The sequence below is a fragment of the Chiroxiphia lanceolata genome, chromosome 11 (assembly GCF_009829145.1).
Source record: "Chiroxiphia lanceolata isolate bChiLan1 chromosome 11, bChiLan1.pri, whole genome shotgun sequence".
In the NCBI taxonomy this organism is placed as follows: Eukaryota; Metazoa; Chordata; class Aves; order Passeriformes; family Pipridae; genus Chiroxiphia; species Chiroxiphia lanceolata.
The window spans coordinates 4,976,780-4,995,175 of record NC_045647.1 but is presented as its reverse complement, the minus strand read 5'-3'; the positions used below and the strand labels follow the sequence as shown (position 1 = coordinate 4,995,175).

The window sequence follows — 18,396 nt, the reverse complement described above, 5'->3', positions numbered from 1 at the left end:
TAAAAGACCTATAAATAGATTAAGGAGGATCTTTTTTTATATATTTTGACACTGTGAAATCCAGAAGTATAAGTGTTGCTTGTATGTTTTTATTTTGAATGAGACCTCATTCTGTATTATGTTTTTCATTTGTTATTCTTTATTTACATGTGACCCCAAGTTTAAGTAATTATTCTCATTCCCTCTCTCTGGTTTTCATGAACAGTTTCTGGTTAGAAACACAAGATGCAGAATTTTTTGATGGGGGTAGAGAGGGAATTATCAGAACAGACCCTGGAGATGCAGTTCCCCAGTGCTGAAGCCTTTAAATGTTTCTGTGAAAGAGCGCAGTTCATATAGATGTGACGAATTTAAAATAGAATTTGCAACTGCTGGATGGTGGGTGTAGAGGTCACTGTAACCAGCACTGGCACTGACCTACCCCAGCCATCCTGACCCAAAGGCTGTAAGCACACAGAAACTCAGAAAATCCCTGGGCTTGGGATTTGGGAGAGGTACCTGGAGACAAAAGGACCTTAGTGCTGGATGTGTCTGTACTGAGGATGCTGCTGGATCCTGTGGTAGCATAGCAGTGATACCTGATGGACTGGGGGGGGGGGGTGGGTTTGCTTTCTCCAGGAGCTTTGGTTTGGGATTACCCCATGTCAGGGATGTTGGATGGCATTGAATGGCCTAAGCAAGGGAACTGAAGACTGTCTGGTCTGTAGTTGTTTGCAATTGGGTGATTCCTCCATTTTGCTTGGCTTCAATTAGCACATCTGTAAATATCAGTAATGTTTTCTTACATGGACAGCTGAAGCTTATCCCAGCTTCCTGTCTTTGCTGTGAAAGCCCAAGGCAGCAAGTCTGGCACATCTGTCCTGCTATTGCAAATTGTAATTGCAATGTAAATATGTAAATGGTTGGTAAAGTAACTTGTTGCTGAATAAAGGCTTTTTCCACTGCCCGGAGTCATTCAGCTTACATAGTCACACAATCCTCCTTGTCCCAATAACTCTTCCACAAATAGACAAAAGTGTAGAAGAACTATAAGCAATGCTTAAGAACACTCAAACTGAAGTTTACTTCAAGCATGTGGATGCTGAGGAATTGGTTTCTGCAGTCTGGAGAGCTGCTTTGCTAGAAAGAAAAGTTGCTGAACACACTTGGTGATTTGATCAGGTTCTGTAATGAACAGCTAGTGCTGTGGCTGGAGATGGAAGTGAGATATCTGTCCAAGATTATTTTAATGTTAGAGTTATTGAAGTAATAACTTAGGGGTTGTTTGTTCCCTTGCCCATAGTTTTCGCTGTAAGAAGCAAGGCCTCCAAGCTGATAACACTGACCGATCACACATCAAGCACTGAATTCACCGTGTGGTTTTCATCGTGACTCTTTGGGGTTCTTAATCATTTAAAGCAAATCTTCCATAAACACTTTCCCTTTTGCTCCTTAAGATCCTGTTTGCTCAACATACCAGAGCAGGGATGTCATCTGCACGAGATGAGGCTTCGAGCTGCCTCATCCTCTTTGGAAAGCGTTAAATACTGCTGTAACAGTGGAGTCAATAAGCAGAAAACCTTGGATGAGTGGAAGGATTTAGGCTGGGAATTGCTGGGTCACGTTAAGCGTTGAGGAGCATGGTGGCTTTTTAGCTTGAAGAGAATATGAGCATGTAAATTGTGGGTACAATCTGTGAACCCAGCATGGTCGAGTCTTGTTTTCTGCAGGATTGGATCTGTGAATAAACTTGCTGTCTGACTATGGAAGTGATAGATAATTTCTAAACCAAGATATGATGGAAAGGTGTTGTGGAGTCAGACCTGGGCACTATGTAGTTGCAAAGTATCAAAAAGTACGGTGATCATACGTCATCTTCCCTCTCAGCGACGGTGTTATCGTCTCTGTTTGCCCAGGTAAAAGAAGGTAAATTCTGTATTACAAAATCAAACCCTACAGAGGTTGTTAGTGGAGAGTTATCTCCTCGATTTTTTTCTTTTATCACCTCTTGGTTGTTTTAGCTATCTGACTTTTTGTTTTGCAAATTTGTGTAGAGCCTTTCAGAGAGGGAAGTACCCATAGATGTGGTGTCTGAAAAATGGTTCAAAAAGCCTTTAGCAAGGTCACACTTTAAAGTGAAAGACAAATCTGTCTTCACCTGCCTGGTCCTTTTCTGCTTGAAGGTTTCAGCCTGTTTGAGCAGAGGTGAAACTGGGGGAAAAGTGTGTACACTGTCAGTTCGACTCTCCATACCATTAGAGATACACATCTGGCTCTTGTGAGATGCATGTCCAGTGGTTCCTAGGTAGAGGTTCACCTAGTTGAGCCTTGAATGTGAAGGAGTTGTATCCCAGAAAACAAATTTGTCTTGCACTCACCCTTTCCCTTTGTCTTTTTGGTGATAGAGATCGTGAGAAAATGGTGCTGTTACAGACAGCCCTTATCCACTCCTCTGATGCTGTTAATGGCCTGATCACACCCCTTTTAATTAATGAATGGGAGAAGTGCTTTCAATGCCAGCCCTTGTCTTCCATTTCTCCCTGTGCTCTCGGGATGGTGAGGGTGTTACAGCTGCCTGGGTGCAGGTGTGGGGATCACACTCAGCCCCACGGTAGTGCTGGACATTTATCCGTGCTTGCTGTGGATCCACACCTTGCTCCGGGCTGTCCCTGTCAGGGCTCTGTGCAGTGCTCTCATGCAGGTGAGACAGGATGTAGTGAGATAGGATGCAGTGAGATGTTGACTCCAAACTTCTGGGGTGTTTCAGAGTCGTTTCACGATATACAAAGACCTTGTGCGTGGCTGCCTCAACCCCCCCTTCTTTTCTCTCGGTAGGTGCTGGATTGCACAGGTCTGCAGTGCTGGGAACCGCTGCCTGTGTTGCTGCTCCGTGGGGATTGGAGTTGCCAGGTCCTTATCTGGAGCCTCCCCTAGAGACACAGCCGGGCCCGGACGCCGCTTGACTTTCACCCGAGGGTGCTCAGCAAAAGCCCTTGGACACAAAATTGGGGGGAAAGATGGAGGCTGTTAGAGTTCAGATGTTCATGCCCTGCTCCCTTGACAGCTTCTGTCTGTGAGTGACGCTTTCCCGGGTGACGGCACCGTGAGCAGATAGATTATTGTGTGATTGATTTGCTGTGGTGGAGGTTGTGTTCTGGGAGTTAAATATACCATGCTTGAGAGCTGGCCACTGTCTCCTGCAGAACCACGGCAGCTGGGGCTGACCGACCAAGAGATCATGGTGACTTTGAGGAGGGGAAGACTTGTAAAATACTCTGTGTTTAAAAGAAAAATAATTAAATATGCATATAAATATCTCTCCTTCTGAAACTTCATGGCATACACAGACATTTGGGCTAATGGGTGCGTTCGGTTTAGGTGTAAAAAGATTTGGTGCATTATAACAATTATTCTGTGGAAGTCTTTCAGGATACTGTGGGTTTGCAGTTATTTATCTCCCTTTAAAAAGAAATGTAAAGGATTGTAAAATGTGACCTTTGCAGATTCTGGATGGAACCTCTTAATTTTACCTGATTCCTTAATCTGATTGTGATCAAGCTTTCCAAGCTGTACTGCAAGCTGTGTCCCCAGGTAAATGGGCATTCAAGCAGATCAACTCGCGGCATTTTATTAAGTCAACACTCGTGCAAAAGCCACCTCCAGAGCTTAATAATTATTTACTGAGTGCTCCTGGGTCATGAGAGAGGTTTTCATTAAGTTCAGAAAGCATTATGTTCAGCAGCTTGTGAAGGTGTGTTTTAAAGACAAGAAGAAAAATGGAAAACTACTAAATGGTGTACAACAACTTAAAGAAATTCTTAGCAAGGATTAAATATCTTTGTTTGTGGGGTTGGGTTTTGTTGGAGGGGTTTTTGGGGGGGGGGATGGTTTTTGGTTGGGGTTTTTTTGTTTTGTTTTGTTTTGTTTTGTTTGTTTTTCCAAAGCAAGTGTGTCCACTGCATTAATTGGATTTGAGATTCAACCCTTAGCTCCTTGGTAGTAGGTCTGCGTGGTCGATTGCAGGGTTTTTCCTTCCTTCCCCACCCAACCAGGTGCACACAGTGCATTCAGGGAGATGGATGGAGGGATACCTTTTGGGCTGTGAGGTGTTCTGTGGGTGCAGCCCATGGTGTGGGGTGAGCAGTGCTGCAGCAGGAGAGCAGCTCTGAGCTGGTGCAGGTCAGGATGCAAAAGCAGTTGAGGGACAGAAAACATCTACCTTGATGAAGGAGCAGATGCAGCCTGTCTCTTTAAACATGTAACCTTCAAGTGCAGAAACATTTCATGTAGAAGCCTGAAACATAGTCCTGGCTTTATTATGAAGGCTGATAAAGGTCTCCACGCCGTTTTTGTAACTGCTCTGTCCTTGGCATGTCAGGACATACAAAGGTGCCAACTCTTGGGCTTGGTTTTTTCTGCGCTGATACTTCGAGCAGTGCCAGGCAGTTGGCGCAGTGAGCGGAGCGTCGCTGTAACCCACAATCAATTATTAAATGTTAGGAATGAAGTACAAAGTGCTCCAGGGAAAATGCTGTAGTAGTTGGAATCCCTTACCTTGGCTGAGGATGGGGGAGAAGGGATTGTGTAGAGCATTTTTGTTCTTTGTGGACTTTCTGCATTTTGTATTATAATTTCTTTTGGGGGGTGGGGTGGTGTGTGTAATCTGGGTCCTCTTTGCATTTTTTTTTTTCTTTTGGTATTCCCTTTTCTGTCCCCCCTCTCTGAGGCAAACAGTGGTGCTTGTTGGCAAGTTAAATGCTGCTGCAAGCATTGTTGCCTCAGCTACATATTTAGTACAGGGAATAAAAAGTTACTTGACATTTTACTGCTTGGTTGAAAACAGAATTTGGACAAATCAACTTAGTTTTTGAGAAAACTCTAGTGGTTGTGGAACAGGAGGGGTGTTGGAAGGGGAGCTGTGGGGTGGTCTCTTCTGAAAAATGCCTTCTGGAGGTCCAGCCAAGTGTTAGAGTTGTAGCATTGGCAACCTCTCATCTGCTTGCTTTAAAGATCAAGACCGTTTTATGCTAATGTTGGATACTTAAATGTGGATGCCTTTCTTTTCTCTATAAATAATTATGAATGACATAAGGGTAAGAAATTAACACAGGGCTTTAAATCCCGTGTTATTTCTTCTGAGATCTGGTACAGCTCAGTGGATTTCCTGAGGTGCTAAATCTACTTTACTTGGCTGATTTCTCTGTGGACTACCCCATTAACAAACAGTTGGCATGAATGGAGGAGAGCAGCAGCTTCCCTCTTGTATGCCATTTCTCTGCTTAGAGCAGGGTAGTACATCCTGCCCAAAGCAAGTGGGCTTTTTTTTTCCTTTTTTTTTTTTTTTTGTTTGACTCTTGTTCATCTCTGGTTGAGGAGGTTTGGGTTTTGAGGGGTTTATCTGTGCTTTAATTATTGTAATTTGTCTAAGAAACCTTACATTGGAGGCTTTTCTTTTTTTCTGAAATAATTTTTAAATAGCAGTTAAAAAGCAAAGATGAGTTAAATATTTTTTCGAGTTCAAAATCACCAGAGAAGTTTCTTAGCAAATATGTAGCTGTTGCAAAATAATACTTGTGAACCAGACAACTCATTTAAATACCGTATGTGAACCAGAGAGCTGGTTTGATCAATTTATAGGACTCCGAAAACAAAACTAGCCAACAAAAGATGAGTTTGTCTTTTTGCCCAAGGAGGCAGATAAAATAATCAGTACACATCTGGGAAGGTAGATTAGGCTGTAAGAGGTATGGTCCCTCTGATCTCTGGAGTCGATGGCAACAAAATCAAACTTGATTTTAATGTGATCAGTTGCCTTTTATTATGCAACAGCCACCTGTGTTATAATTCGTGTGCAGTAACTAACATTTCCCAGGCATCTGTGCAAAGGCTATGTAATTTAAACTCATTTAATAAAATGTTATCACTTCAGGATTAATTGGATCGGCACATGACACATAAGTAATAACTCCCAGTCTGTATTACACTGTGCTTATTAGACTGCTAATGGATAACTGGTTTAATCATGTGTCAATTAAAGGGATGAGTCGGTTTCATTTATTGCAATTAGATGGTTTCCATAAACTGTTTGCAGGAAGTATCTAAATCACATCGTGTATCAGCTGCGTGTGTGGGCTCTGTTACCAACTCTGCGTGGTCTGGGGGTGAATCAGTTCATGGATGGGAGTTTTGAATCCACATGTCCAGCTCTGGGTTGCACTGTGGCACGTGGCACAGAGCTTGATCATGGGAGGGGATCTGCCTGTGAGGCAGCATGTAGAGTTCAAGAAGCTTTAAAAAGATGCATTTTCAAAATTCTCCTGATGAAGCCTTTGAAATAACAAGTCTTTAATCGTTTCTTTGATTGGAAAAGTGAGTTTCTGGCAAACCTACTGTTTGCTCTGTGGAGGGTATATGGTGATGAAACCCAGACTATCTTCTGTTCCACCTCGGAGTGTTCTGTGCTTGAGAAGAGGAGCAGACATGCTGGAGAAGGGAAGCCAGGCATTCAAACTCACCTGCATTGATGGTGTGATCGTTGGGTGCCCATCTCTTTTTCCCAGGTAACAAGGGATAGGATAAGAGGAGATGGCCTCAACTTGTGTGAGGGGAGGCTTAGATTGAATATTAGGAAAAGTTTCTTCACCAAAAGGGTTGTCAAGTACCGGAACTGGCTGTCCAGGGAAGTGAAAGAGTGACCAAAGACGTGGATGTGGCTCTTTGGGACAGAGTTTAGTGGTGGACTTGGCAGTGCTGGGTTAACGGTTGGACTTGATGGTCTTGGAGATCTTTTCCAACCTAAACAATTCCATGGTTCTTTGGGAGTAACTGCAGTCTGGCAGCACGTGCCTGCCAGCACTGCCTGCATTCAGGGCTTGTGGGCCTCTATACCATGTAAAATACTGAGCAGAATTGCAGAAGAAATAAAACCTGGAAGTGTCTCTGCCCTTTGAGGAAGAATTTGGGAGAGCAGCATTTTCTGGGACTGTTGTCTCTTTCAAAGTTACTATACTTGAAGCTTTTGTTGACAATTTTCAATCAACACTAGAGCCCTGAATCACCGGCAGGAAGCTGGAGGGACAGTTGTTGGTCTGAGCAGGTACAATAATTGTGTGAGTGAGATCAGGTTCCTGGCAGGGGCTGTTCGAAATGCAGTGGAAATTATTTCTCCTTCCTTCTCCCTCGCATTCCCCAAAATTTCAGTACATGGGAAGGTTCTTCTGAGATGGTTTCCAGCACACTTGGCTTTGGTTGGCAGAGAAACAGTTCAAAATGAAAGAAGGTGGGAGGAACTGCTGGGTTACCAATTTTGCAGCATTAAATATCTGTAAAAAATGCCAGTAGCACACAAATGAGAACACTGTTCAGTGTGATACATAATTTGCTTTTCTTCAACATGAGGACAATGAATCCTCCCTTGAAAGCAGCATTTGAGTGCCTTTTTTTGCTCAGGTATTACAGTGGTCTCCATAGTGGGATGCACAATGGTGGGCAGGAGGAAAATATTATCACTTCAGTAATACTTGTATATAATTCATAAATAAATAAATATACATATATTGGGAGTGCATGCTCAAACATTCCCGTTAGGAATGTGTAATCAAAAAAATTGGAAGGCCACTGATCTCTAACTATCGTAGTCATGGAAATAAAGTGTCTCCTCTGTTTGGAGATGTAAAAGTGGTTCAGATGTGCAGCCAGAAAACAAGCTGCTGGGTTTAGATGTGAGAATGCTTCGCCCTTAATTGAAAAAGGGAGTGTTTTTTACAAGTATCACAGTCAATGACTTGTCTTGAGCAGCTAATTAGTACGATTATTCCGCAGCTGCATTAGTTTCACCACAAAGGTTTTCTCTTGTTTTATCAAAAGGATCAGTGTCTCTGTGAATGTTTCAACCTGACAGGTCTTAAATAGCAAGATGGTCCCCTGCCTCCCTGCCCCCAAAATGTGTGCTCTGGAAGAGCAGAGTTTGATCTCTTGGGGCAGTAAGTGTGGGTTCTCCTTTTTTTTTTTTTTTTGTTTCTACCCTGAACTGTGTTCAACATCAGTCCTAAACAAAGCTGGAACACTTCCAGCAGTGCTGGCTCCAGTTGCCCAAGCACAAGCAGCGCTCGGTACCCACGGCCTCCAAGCAAGACCTGGAAGGGATGTTGGCTCCCACACTCCTGTGTCCTGCCAGCATCCTGCAGGTACCACCAAAGCACTGGAGCCAGAGGTGGGGTTTTCAAGAACAGCCTCCTCCTAGAGTGGGAGGGTTACTGCTGGCATGGCCCCGCATCACGACAGCCTGATGAGCCCTGTCCTTCCATGGGCTGATGGCAGCCAGCAGAATCTGAACCCAAATATGCTGAGTTATGCGCATTGTAGCTCTTTCTTATGTGGAGTCATGTATTCTTACCCACTTCCAACATCCTTCCCTTGAAGGATGTGCAGATTGGTGTTTGCATACCCTAATTTTTCTGCCTTACACTACAGGAATGAATTTTAGTTCTGAGGGCTAAGAAAAGGATGAGTTGCTTCAAAAGGTGTCCCTGCAGTCCATGTCAAAGTCCAATGGTCTGTTCCAAGCTCTGCCAATGGCATAGAGGTAGCCCTTAGATGTTAAGGCAGTGCTGTGTGCCAGCCTGTTGCTCTTTATAAAGTATGACTGGAATAAAGCTGTTACTGTTGTTTATTCTGCCTGTTCTTGTATGTCACTCCACTTGGAAGATGCTGGTAGGCCTGGGGTGGGAGTTGAGTGTTTTTGTGGAGGTCTGGTTTCTGGCTCTGAAGTGTATCACCTCCAGCAAATCCAACCCCAAGGTAGTATTTCGCAAAAATAAGTGAACTTTGTTATGTTGTGTTTTCGTGGGAGAGGTAGATTTACTTTATTTATTTATTTTTGAACTAGACCTGGAGTATTATCTACACCTATCATAAGACTTGCTGCAGGCAGCTCTTTATTACTTTTTTAAGAAAAAGGAATACGAGTGCCTACCCCTGTCTATAAAAGCATTTGTTTTTTCTTGTGGGCGGTTAGTGCAAAATTTGAAAGAGCAAATAGCTCTTTACAGCTGGATGTTGGCGTTTGGAAGTGGTTGGCTGCAGTCAAGTTAAGGCAGCCTAATGTGGCCGCTAAGTACCTCAAGTAGGTCGGCTCCGAGTTCCCCCTCGCACGGTGCGTCGTATCCTCACCCACACCCCGGTCTAACTCCTCGGGCTCCGACCGCTGGAGCCACCATCCCGCTTGGTGGAAGCTGAGCTGTCTTTCTCTGGTCTTCCCACAGCAATTCCGAGCATCCTGGCGCTTCCAAGCCTCCCTTAAGCTCCTCCAGCATGACCTCACGAATCCTGCTACGACAGCAGCTCATGCGTGAGCAGATGCAGGAGCAGGAGCGTCGGGAGCAGCAGCAGAAGCAGCAAGCAGCCCAGTTCATGCAGCAGCGGGTGCCCGTGAGCCAGACCCCTGCCATCAACGTGAGCGTGCCCACCAGCCTGCCCCCCGCCACCCAGGTGCCCATGGAGGTCCTCAAGGTACGCTCTGCCTTTCCTCTCAGGAGCTTGCGCTCATCCGAACGTTCTTTATTTGCGTGGTTCCAGGGATTTTTGGCGAGGAAATTTTGCAAATTATTCTGCGCTCTGGCTTGAATTTGCAGCTTGTTTTGGTGTCCTGATAGCGAAGAATGGAAAAACCTTTTTTAAAAAGTTTGTGTAACTTTTTGTTTTCTTTGAACTGTGAGATGTCCGGAGGGGGGTTTTGTTACAAAACGAATGTTTCCGTCATTTTCCCTTTGGAAAACACTTCTCAGTCTTTCTAGTACGTAATTGTTTTCAAAAAGAAGTTATTAGTAGATATTCAAACCAATATTTTGGTTTTTAAAAGAAAACAATGAAATATTTTTGTAAGATGGAGTCAAAACTCTTTACAAAAGAGCTCCTCAGAAAGCCTTAATCTGAAATATGGGTGAGTTTCCAGCCTCTTGCAATGAGTCTTTGTAATCCTTTTTTGTTTAAATGACTTGTTTGCTATTAGTGGCTTTGGATTCCTTGTCCTACTGGAAACTGTAGGAGCTTGTTAGTGTCCCTCTGTCAAAGGGGATGTAGCTTGCTAATTACTCAGGGAAAAACGTGAACAACTATAAGAAAAGAGATAATTTCACGCACTGCTTAAGTTCAAGTGGGCTGAAGTGACATGAAAAGTGCGAGTAAAACAATGAGAGATGTTTTGGAGAAGTTTGCTCACATATTTCACGAAAACACGTTTTTCACTAGTTTTGAAGAGTGTACTCTGCATTACTGCTGAATCTTTTTATTACAGTTTGATGTTTAGTAACCACTTTCAGTCAGGGAGCGTGTTCTCACCACGTAAGTTAATTGAGCTTGGTTACAAACCACTCGTAGTTTGCTCGTTGCTCTTATATATCAACAATACGTAGTCAAAGACTTAGTTTTAAAATAGACTTACAGGCTCAGGATTTTGAGGCAGTCTGTGTGATGGGTTTGTGGAGAAAATATAGGGTCACTTTATTGAGTCTGCATTATGGCATTGTGTTGTCAGCGCCAAAACTAACACTTAGTTGGGACATCAGGGTCATACAAAGAGGTAGCAGTTGAATTTTGAATTCTACATATATATACACACACATTTCCATTAAAAATTAAATATGATATACTCTTAAGCAGGTGTGCATGTGTATAGAAATATGTATAAGGAGTCTGAAATTGTCTGTGAAGAGCTGTTTTGTCTAACATTAGTGCATTACTCACAGTGTTTGTGTATAACAATTTGTTAAACTTGTTTCTAGGTTATGGCAGTGTTATAATTCAGATCTAGCAGAAGTGTATGTGCTATGAAATAGTGTGTTGTTTGGAATGCACCTAGTTAAATAAGCATGTGTTACATTTTTTACATTCTTTCATCCTAATAGATTGTGACATGAATTTTAGGGTATTTTTTAAACCTTTGTCAAAATTTGTAGGGAAGCATTTATTTTCTGATGATATTTTACTGATAAGGAAGGAGTGTAACATCTTAAAGAAGCATTGGCAGTTGTCTTTATTGTTCATTTTGCAAATGCCTCTTTCTGTAAGAGTGGAGGGGAAGCAGTCCTTGATTTCTGAGGGACAGAAGACACTGCAGGTGGAAGGTGATGCTCAGTTATTGCAAATGGGTTATACTGGGAATTGGCTTGTCACAGATCTGGATGCAGAGCTGTAACCTGCTAGAGCATTACTTGGGAACTTCACCCAAAGCACTTGAATCCTTGTCCTTTAGGATTCCAAAAGTAGTGTCTATTCCCTGTTTCCTTCTGATGGGGAAGGATCTCCTGGAAAGAGGGAGAACACCTCTCTTGTCTTTGGCCCAAATAACAAAGTGCATGACCCTATAGAGCAAAAAATTATGAGAATATATCTTTAACTGGCTTGTAAAATAGAAATAATTACTGGCAACAACTACCCATTGGCAGCAGAATTGTGATGGTTGTGGAAATATGAGCTACCTGCTGGACTGAAAAAATGTCCATCTTTTCATTACCTACCCTTACATATGTAACAATCAAAATTATCAAAACCAAGTCCTCTTGGTCTCTGTGTGTGAAAGAAAAGAGTCTGCTTTGCACAGTTTTGCTGCTTGTGTTTTTGGTGGGGGAAAGGTTCATCTTTTTATCCTTACTGATAAAAATGAACCAGTTCTGTACAAAAAAACTGATACAAAATACCGGTCTTGAAGTCATGATCTTCCTGAAAATGTACCACTGATGCTTCAATGAGAGTGGAATTTGGCTAAAAGGCCCATATAATTTTGTGTTTGTTTGTTTTGTTTTTTTTTTGGGGGGGGGGAGGGAGAATCGTTTTGTTTTTTGGTTTTTTTGTGTTTGTTTTGTTTTTCCAAATAGGATACTTGGCTCAAAAGCTGAGATTAACAATAACTCAGGATCTTCCTGGTGCCAGTGTGCTGACAGGCAACTCTGCCTGCAGTGACATCATTTCCCTGCAGCTGCTTTTTACACTTCAGTTGTTTTTTAGCCGTAGACAAATTTTCCATATGAGCTGTACAGAAGTTTTAATTAGATAAATAGGGAACTAAGTTGGTAACTTTATTATCCAGATGGTCTGGATTTAGTGACCTTAAAGAATGAGATAGACAAAAAGGGGATTTTTACACTTTCAGAAATGTTAATCTGCAAAGCAACTTTGTTTGAACGAGGTCTTTTTGAATATTACTTCACGAACAAGACCAAATGTAGTAGCTGGTTTTGTTGTTTGTTTGTTTTGGAACTTTGTATCAAGAAACCCCACTCTAAGCCCCTTGAATTTGTCAGTGTTTTGTGTTTTTAATTGTATTGTGTGACTTGCCCTTTCACCCATATCTCACAGTGTGAGAAGAAGAATACTTGCATATCTGAGGATGGTAATTCGGAATGACTAGTTTAAAAAGAAGCCAAATGTGTTAATGAGCTTGGATTTTATGTTTGTTTTCAAGATGTTCATTTAGAAACAATACAGAAAGAGAAATACGTACAAATCTATGTCACATTGCATAGGAATCTCCAAATTGCATAACTTAGTATGCTCAAGGCCATGTGAATAAATGGGATTTCATTTTCTTGAGTAATGACTTCTTATTGCATCACTTCTCTGCCAAGTAATGTAGCTTGGCAAGGTAGGAAATGACCTGCTGGAATTCAAATTTTGCATTGCTTCGTGCAGTCTAATTAAGAGGTGGACTGGGAGTAGCACCTTCTCATCCATCTCCTGTTGGTAGTTAAGGACCAAATCTACAGATAGATGTCACCAAGGATTCTTTCCTTCTGCTGCAATTCAGCTTCTTGCACTGCATTGGAAAAAAGAGTATATAACTTAAAATGTTGATCATTTGAGTAGTTCCAAGTCCTATCAGTGTTGGATCTGTTCCTGAGGTACAAAATAAGTTTATGTTTTTATTTAAAAGGATTAACTTCTTTTCAAAGAGTTTATCTTAAGATGTCGTCATACTTCTTCCATCCTGGTATTTTTTAGTTTATATTTAGTGTATATTTAATGGGTATTAAGAAGCTGTTCTTTTTGTTGGTGGTGTTTGAAGTTATTCTCTTGTCTGGTTGGACTTCTCATCTGTTGGAGCAGTGCTGCAGATCTCAGCTTCAGTGTTCCAGAGCTGATCTCTGGGAGCCGGTTGCCACATTTCTGTAGGCAGGGTTAGGCCAGGAGTTGAGGAGGTCGTGCAGTCACTGAGGCCTGATGGTAGGTTAGTCCTGTTGCTCCTCAGTAATCTATTTGCAAAACAATACTGTTATTAGTCCCATACCATGGTGAAAATAAATTTGTTTAAGGTGGTGAGCTTGTAGAGAATGTGGTCTTGGTCTGTAGTGAGGCTGGTCTGTCAGTCGGCTTCCATTGAGCTGTCTTGGACTACATCTGTTCCTGTCTTTACACTTGATATCACTGAATTAGTGTTCCTGCTGTAGCCCTACCAGCTGCCTGTTGACAGTTGTTTAGGGAGCATCTCCAGCTGATGTGATAGAGTTGCTGGTTTCTGCTTTTTATGTCTTTCATGCCTGCCCTGCTTACTCCCTGCTTCCTTTCCTACCAAGCAACTTTCAGGATTCTTGTAAAGTGAGTGATCTCCCACCTCCCAAGTTCGTTGCAGCAGCAGGACAACTCCCTGCCTTTCTGATAGGCAGTGATACCCTGGCCTCATCTGTAGGATAGTTTTCAATCTTCTGTGTCAGTCCAGGCAGCTGATTTTAGGATTTCATTGTTCAGCAGACAAAAAAGCTGACTTGTATGATCAGAGTTTTACATAATGTCCCTCTGGCATCTTCACCAAAGCTGCACTGTAGCAGTTTGGGTTTGGGACTTATCACCCTTTACACATTTTTAAGAGCTACAAAAGAAAAAGGGTTTTCCTTAATCTGAAATATCTAGAAGATCCAAGGGGGGAAAAACCAAGAAATGATTCTGAAGGCTGAAATTACCAGCCATCAGGACTTATTCCCACAAGCAAGACTGAAAGGTCCTCTACTTGTTTTTTGGGTTAGTCCTTCAGAAATTCTGTTCATAGAAGTAGCCAGACCGAAGATGTTGAGTAAGGCTTGCCTTTGAAGGTTGCTGTGTTTATTTTTTTTAATAAGGCCACTTGTACCAAAGTTGTTATATTTACAGAATTTGCAGATCCAGAAAGTAAACTTAGTGCAGAAATTCAGAGGAGTAGGGACTCATCTGTCTACTCATGGAGAGACATTACAGAAATTGAATTGTAGCTATGCTGTGTGGTTTGTATTGCTTTATCTGATTTCTGGATCAAGTTTGCTGTTCAGATCAAGCATGACACAATCCCCTAAGTACTTTGGACCTGCCTGCCCAAAACACAGTGTGGCATTGCAGGAACTGTAATTAGAGTGAGCAGGCTTGTGTCCTCTGTGGGAGAAGAAGCACAAGAGCATCCTCAGGAGGCAGCAAAGGAGGCTCAGGGCCAGCATCGGCCCACAGATTTGCAAATCAGTTCCACTGAAAATGTTACCAGTTCTTGTAGGATTGAAAACATTACTGGTGGGCAGCTGACATCCAGCCCTCTGCATGTCTCACTAAGCAGATGGAAGGTGGAAGATTGAGGGTGAACATTTCTCCCTCTGTCCTTCCGTGGTACTTGGTGACGTCTCCCGGTTGGTGCGTGGATGTGACACTTGCTGTTGTGTTTTGAATGTGATGCACCAGGTCACTGGTTGATGGAACCTAAACTGTGGATGTATTACAGGTCCCTGTCTCTGCTGCTGGATGCCAGTGCTCACAGCGTGCAGTTGGTGTGCACCCCCTCCCTCCTGAGTGTTCTCAAACCATATGAAGAGCACAATAAGAATTCAGCTGGACTTCTCATATCTTTTCCTCTCTCTTTGTCTGCCATTTCGGTTTTAAGAATGTAGCTTCTATTTGGCACAGGTGGGAGATACTTGTCTGAGAGTGCCCTGTTGGATACTGCTGCACAGCACAGCCCCAAGGGCTGGAGTGAGAACCTGCAGTGGTGCAGATGTCTTTTGAACACTGCATAAGTACTTTGCAGGTGATAAGGTAAAATTAGATCTCCTGACCAGCAGATGATGTAACAGGTCCATTACAGGATGCTAACATCTCCTTTTTCTTTGTTCCTGGAGAGTAAGAAAACAGTTCCCTTGCTCCAGGGCATCTGGACAAGGTGAGTCCTGCTTTGGTGATCTACATATTAAAATCTCTCCTCCCTGGATGTAGAATTTGTATCTGTGCATATTCCTGCCCTTGCTAACCGGGCAGTTCACCCCCAAATATACATGTGTATATTTTATACATATATATACATATATAAAACCTTATGTATGGAAACATAGGCTGCAAAAACATTTTAAATATTTGTAATTAGGGGCTTGTTAATAGTTTATTTGGATACAATGTTTATAATATGCTGGGTACTTAAAAAGTTATCTGCCACTAAGGCTTCCACTTCGGAGTCTCCCTGCTACACTGACTGGGTTGGTGTCTTCATGGGACCTGTTATCTACTCTTTTGGTGCTAGAGTTGCAGCTCTTTATTGTTGCCTCTTGTCATTGTGACCCTTCTTCCTTGTTCTAAACAAGGTGAAACCTCTTCTTTTGGAAGCCTGGAGCCAGATACTGTTTACTATTTCCTCTTTATTATCCCAAGAGCTTTTCCCCATCTCCTGGCAGTATTGTAGGTTGATCCCTGCTGATACCAGGATAAGACCATTTTCCTCTTCCTCAGTGCCATCCCATTACTGCAGTTTGTGCTCATCTTTCCCCTTACAACAGCTTTTTCAGAGGGAAAACCAATGCTGTACTGCTTGGAAGAGTGCAGGCAACCAGCCTGGCCTCTCGCCTTCACCCCCATGTTGTTACTCATTCAGATTCTAAATGTGCCACCATGATAAGCTCTTTGCATCAGATACCCTGTATTTCTTCATTTTTTAAATGCCAAGCATGTCTTCTGAGTGATGTTAATGACTACAGACGTATATCAAAAAAATACCTCCTTCTAGTCCTTTTCCAGTGTGCTTGTGCCTGAGAGTGACCTGTGGTGGTAGCACAGCCCTGCTTTGCAGGCAAGGCTCAGCAGTTGGCAATAGTGTTCTTGGTGTAATAATTACTATAAAACTTCATTGCATTGGGGACTTATCTCACAGTTCTGAAGAACAGGAACAATGGGATGTTGAGATGAATGAGCAGTTGCGCCTGCTCCAGCAGATGTGTGTTTGTGGACACACTTATCTGATTAAAGGTAATTTAATCTAACCTGACAATGGTAGATAGTAGTGTGTGTGGGTTTGTTAGGTAAACATGATGTGTTTTGCAATCAAGAACTTAGACAAGTGATTTGCCAGACTGAGACTTGTTGAGCTACAGATACAACATTTAAACTAAGGTTACTTACGCTCCCTGACTGGTATATGTACCTTAAGCCTTCAGCAAATTCTCCAGGAAGAAAAACTTGCATTTAACTACAGAGCCACTAAACCCTGACTTGTCTCTTAAGCCTTGATGTAAGTAAAAGTATCTCTCAGGCCTTAAAACTTTTGCTTGCTCAGTGGGTTGAAAGCTATTCCAAAACAAGCAGTGGTGCTTGAGTTCTGTGGTCAGCAACAGAGGTAAAATGTAAACTCTTGCTTAACACCTAGGATATTAGACATTAAAAATGCATGGAATTCAAGGGGGCAACATACTTCTGTGTGCAAGTATCTGCTTAACTGCTAGTGCAAAACACAGCTTTCACCCTTCGTCACAATGTCCTTTTCCTATGGATGCAAACGTGCTGCAAACATTTCTCTTGAGAGAAATTATTGTTGCTGATGAAGATATCTGATCTTTCCACCTTGTTTCTTTAGCTGTGGTCCCTGTGACACAAAATACAAAGTTGTAGGACAAACTGTGCTGCTGCTGGGAGTGGGATAGGGCATTTCCTGGGCAAAGGATGCTGTGAGCTGAGTGGGAAGGTAGCTGAGAAACTGCTCCTTATCTTAGAGCTCTTGCCCTACCAGTTCACAGCAGTTACCTGATAGTTTGAAATAACGTTTTTGGCACAGAGGAAATCAGGATATACTCACACAAAATGATAGAGGCATCTGGAAGTCCAAGCTGTGACCCCTTTTTAGAAATTTTTAGTCTTCTACCCTAGTTGGTGGTCTGAAGCATTTGCTGTCTTCTCTCTGGCATGGAAACATCCACAAAATTAAGCAGAGCTTGCTAAGTTTGGTCTGTTACAGCTTCAAAGCCCTATTTTTTTGTGTGGTCTAGACATATTATCTGCTGGCTGAGTTACCAGACCTTGGGAAAGTGGTGGTTTACCATGTGTCAGTGACTGTTTTGGACTTGCAGAAGATGAGTTAATCTTCCTAAAGATTTGTAGATGACCACAGTTGTGGGTATTAAAAGCATTGATGAGGCTCCACAGCCCACCAGCTAACAGGTTTTAACAGCTCGTACTAAGTCCTTTTCCAGTCACCATGAATTTAAAAACCACTTTATTCCTCCTTCTTTGTTGAACCAAGGACGTATGAAGAAGGTGAGCGCTGGTTGCAGTTGTGTTGTTGAGTCCATGGCTTAATTTGGCAGAAGACAGTGCCCGGAGCCACACGCAGGTCTGGAAGGTGGAGGAGTTGGGGGGAGCTCTGGGGGGGCCTCTGCTGACACCTTTGACAGGCGTTAAATTTTAAATGTGAAAACTTAGATGTGCTTAAAGTAATCTTTGGGTATTATGTATCCTCGCAAATATTTCAGTTCTTCAGCTAGTTTGGCAGCATTATTCCCCGAGATGCTGAACCCGTGTAGTGAATGAATTCAAAGTGACAAGCTGGAGACATTCCTGCCATTCAAGAGAGGCTTAAGGAATTTCTTATTGGCTAAATTACAAATATGTAGCATTTTGCCCAGCACTGCATGGCAATTTCAACCTGCCTGACCGTGACAAGATTAGCACTTTTCCTCCCCCTCCCCAGCAGTAATTTTTAAAAAAAAGTAAAAAAAAATTAGATTAAGAAGTACCAGGCAGAGATGCAAAAGCTTGAAAGAGTGAAAACCAGCCTTACCTTGAATGATTCTGTCTGTCATTGGATTGGTTCCTTAATTAGCCCCATGTCCTTTAACCTCTTGAGAAATAAGTAAGGGATAAATTTGGGGATAAAGACAAAGACGCCTGGAGATTTACCACACACCGCTAGGTAATTCATCAAGGAATGTTGGTAATTAGCCCTGCCTCTTTCCTTTCTGGCTCATTTAATAAAACTGGTTGATTTAAAATAATGCCTGCTGGTTCATTATCAACTACTTTAAGAGCCAAGTTATGAACTTGAAACAAAACCCAGTATTGTGTTGTCTGCAAAGGGCCTGGCAAGTGTGTTTTGTTTTGTTTTTTTATAAAAAGAAATTACTATGTCTGGTCATCAGTCTCTCCATCTTGATA

General features: G+C 42.4%; 1 protein-coding gene across 4 annotated transcripts in view; it reads left to right on the top strand.

Moving 5' to 3' along the window:
• Positions 1-18,396, top strand: part of MITF (melanocyte inducing transcription factor) — a 102,945-nt gene that overhangs the window by 46,966 nt on the left and 37,583 nt on the right. For all 4 annotated transcript variants that reach the window (XM_032698812.1, XM_032698813.1, XM_032698814.1 and 1 more), the window contains exon 2: positions 9,243-9,489. In XM_032698812.1, the coding sequence (XP_032554703.1) occupies positions 9,243-9,489 (247 nt within the window). The remainder of the gene's footprint in view (positions 1-9,242; positions 9,490-18,396) is intronic.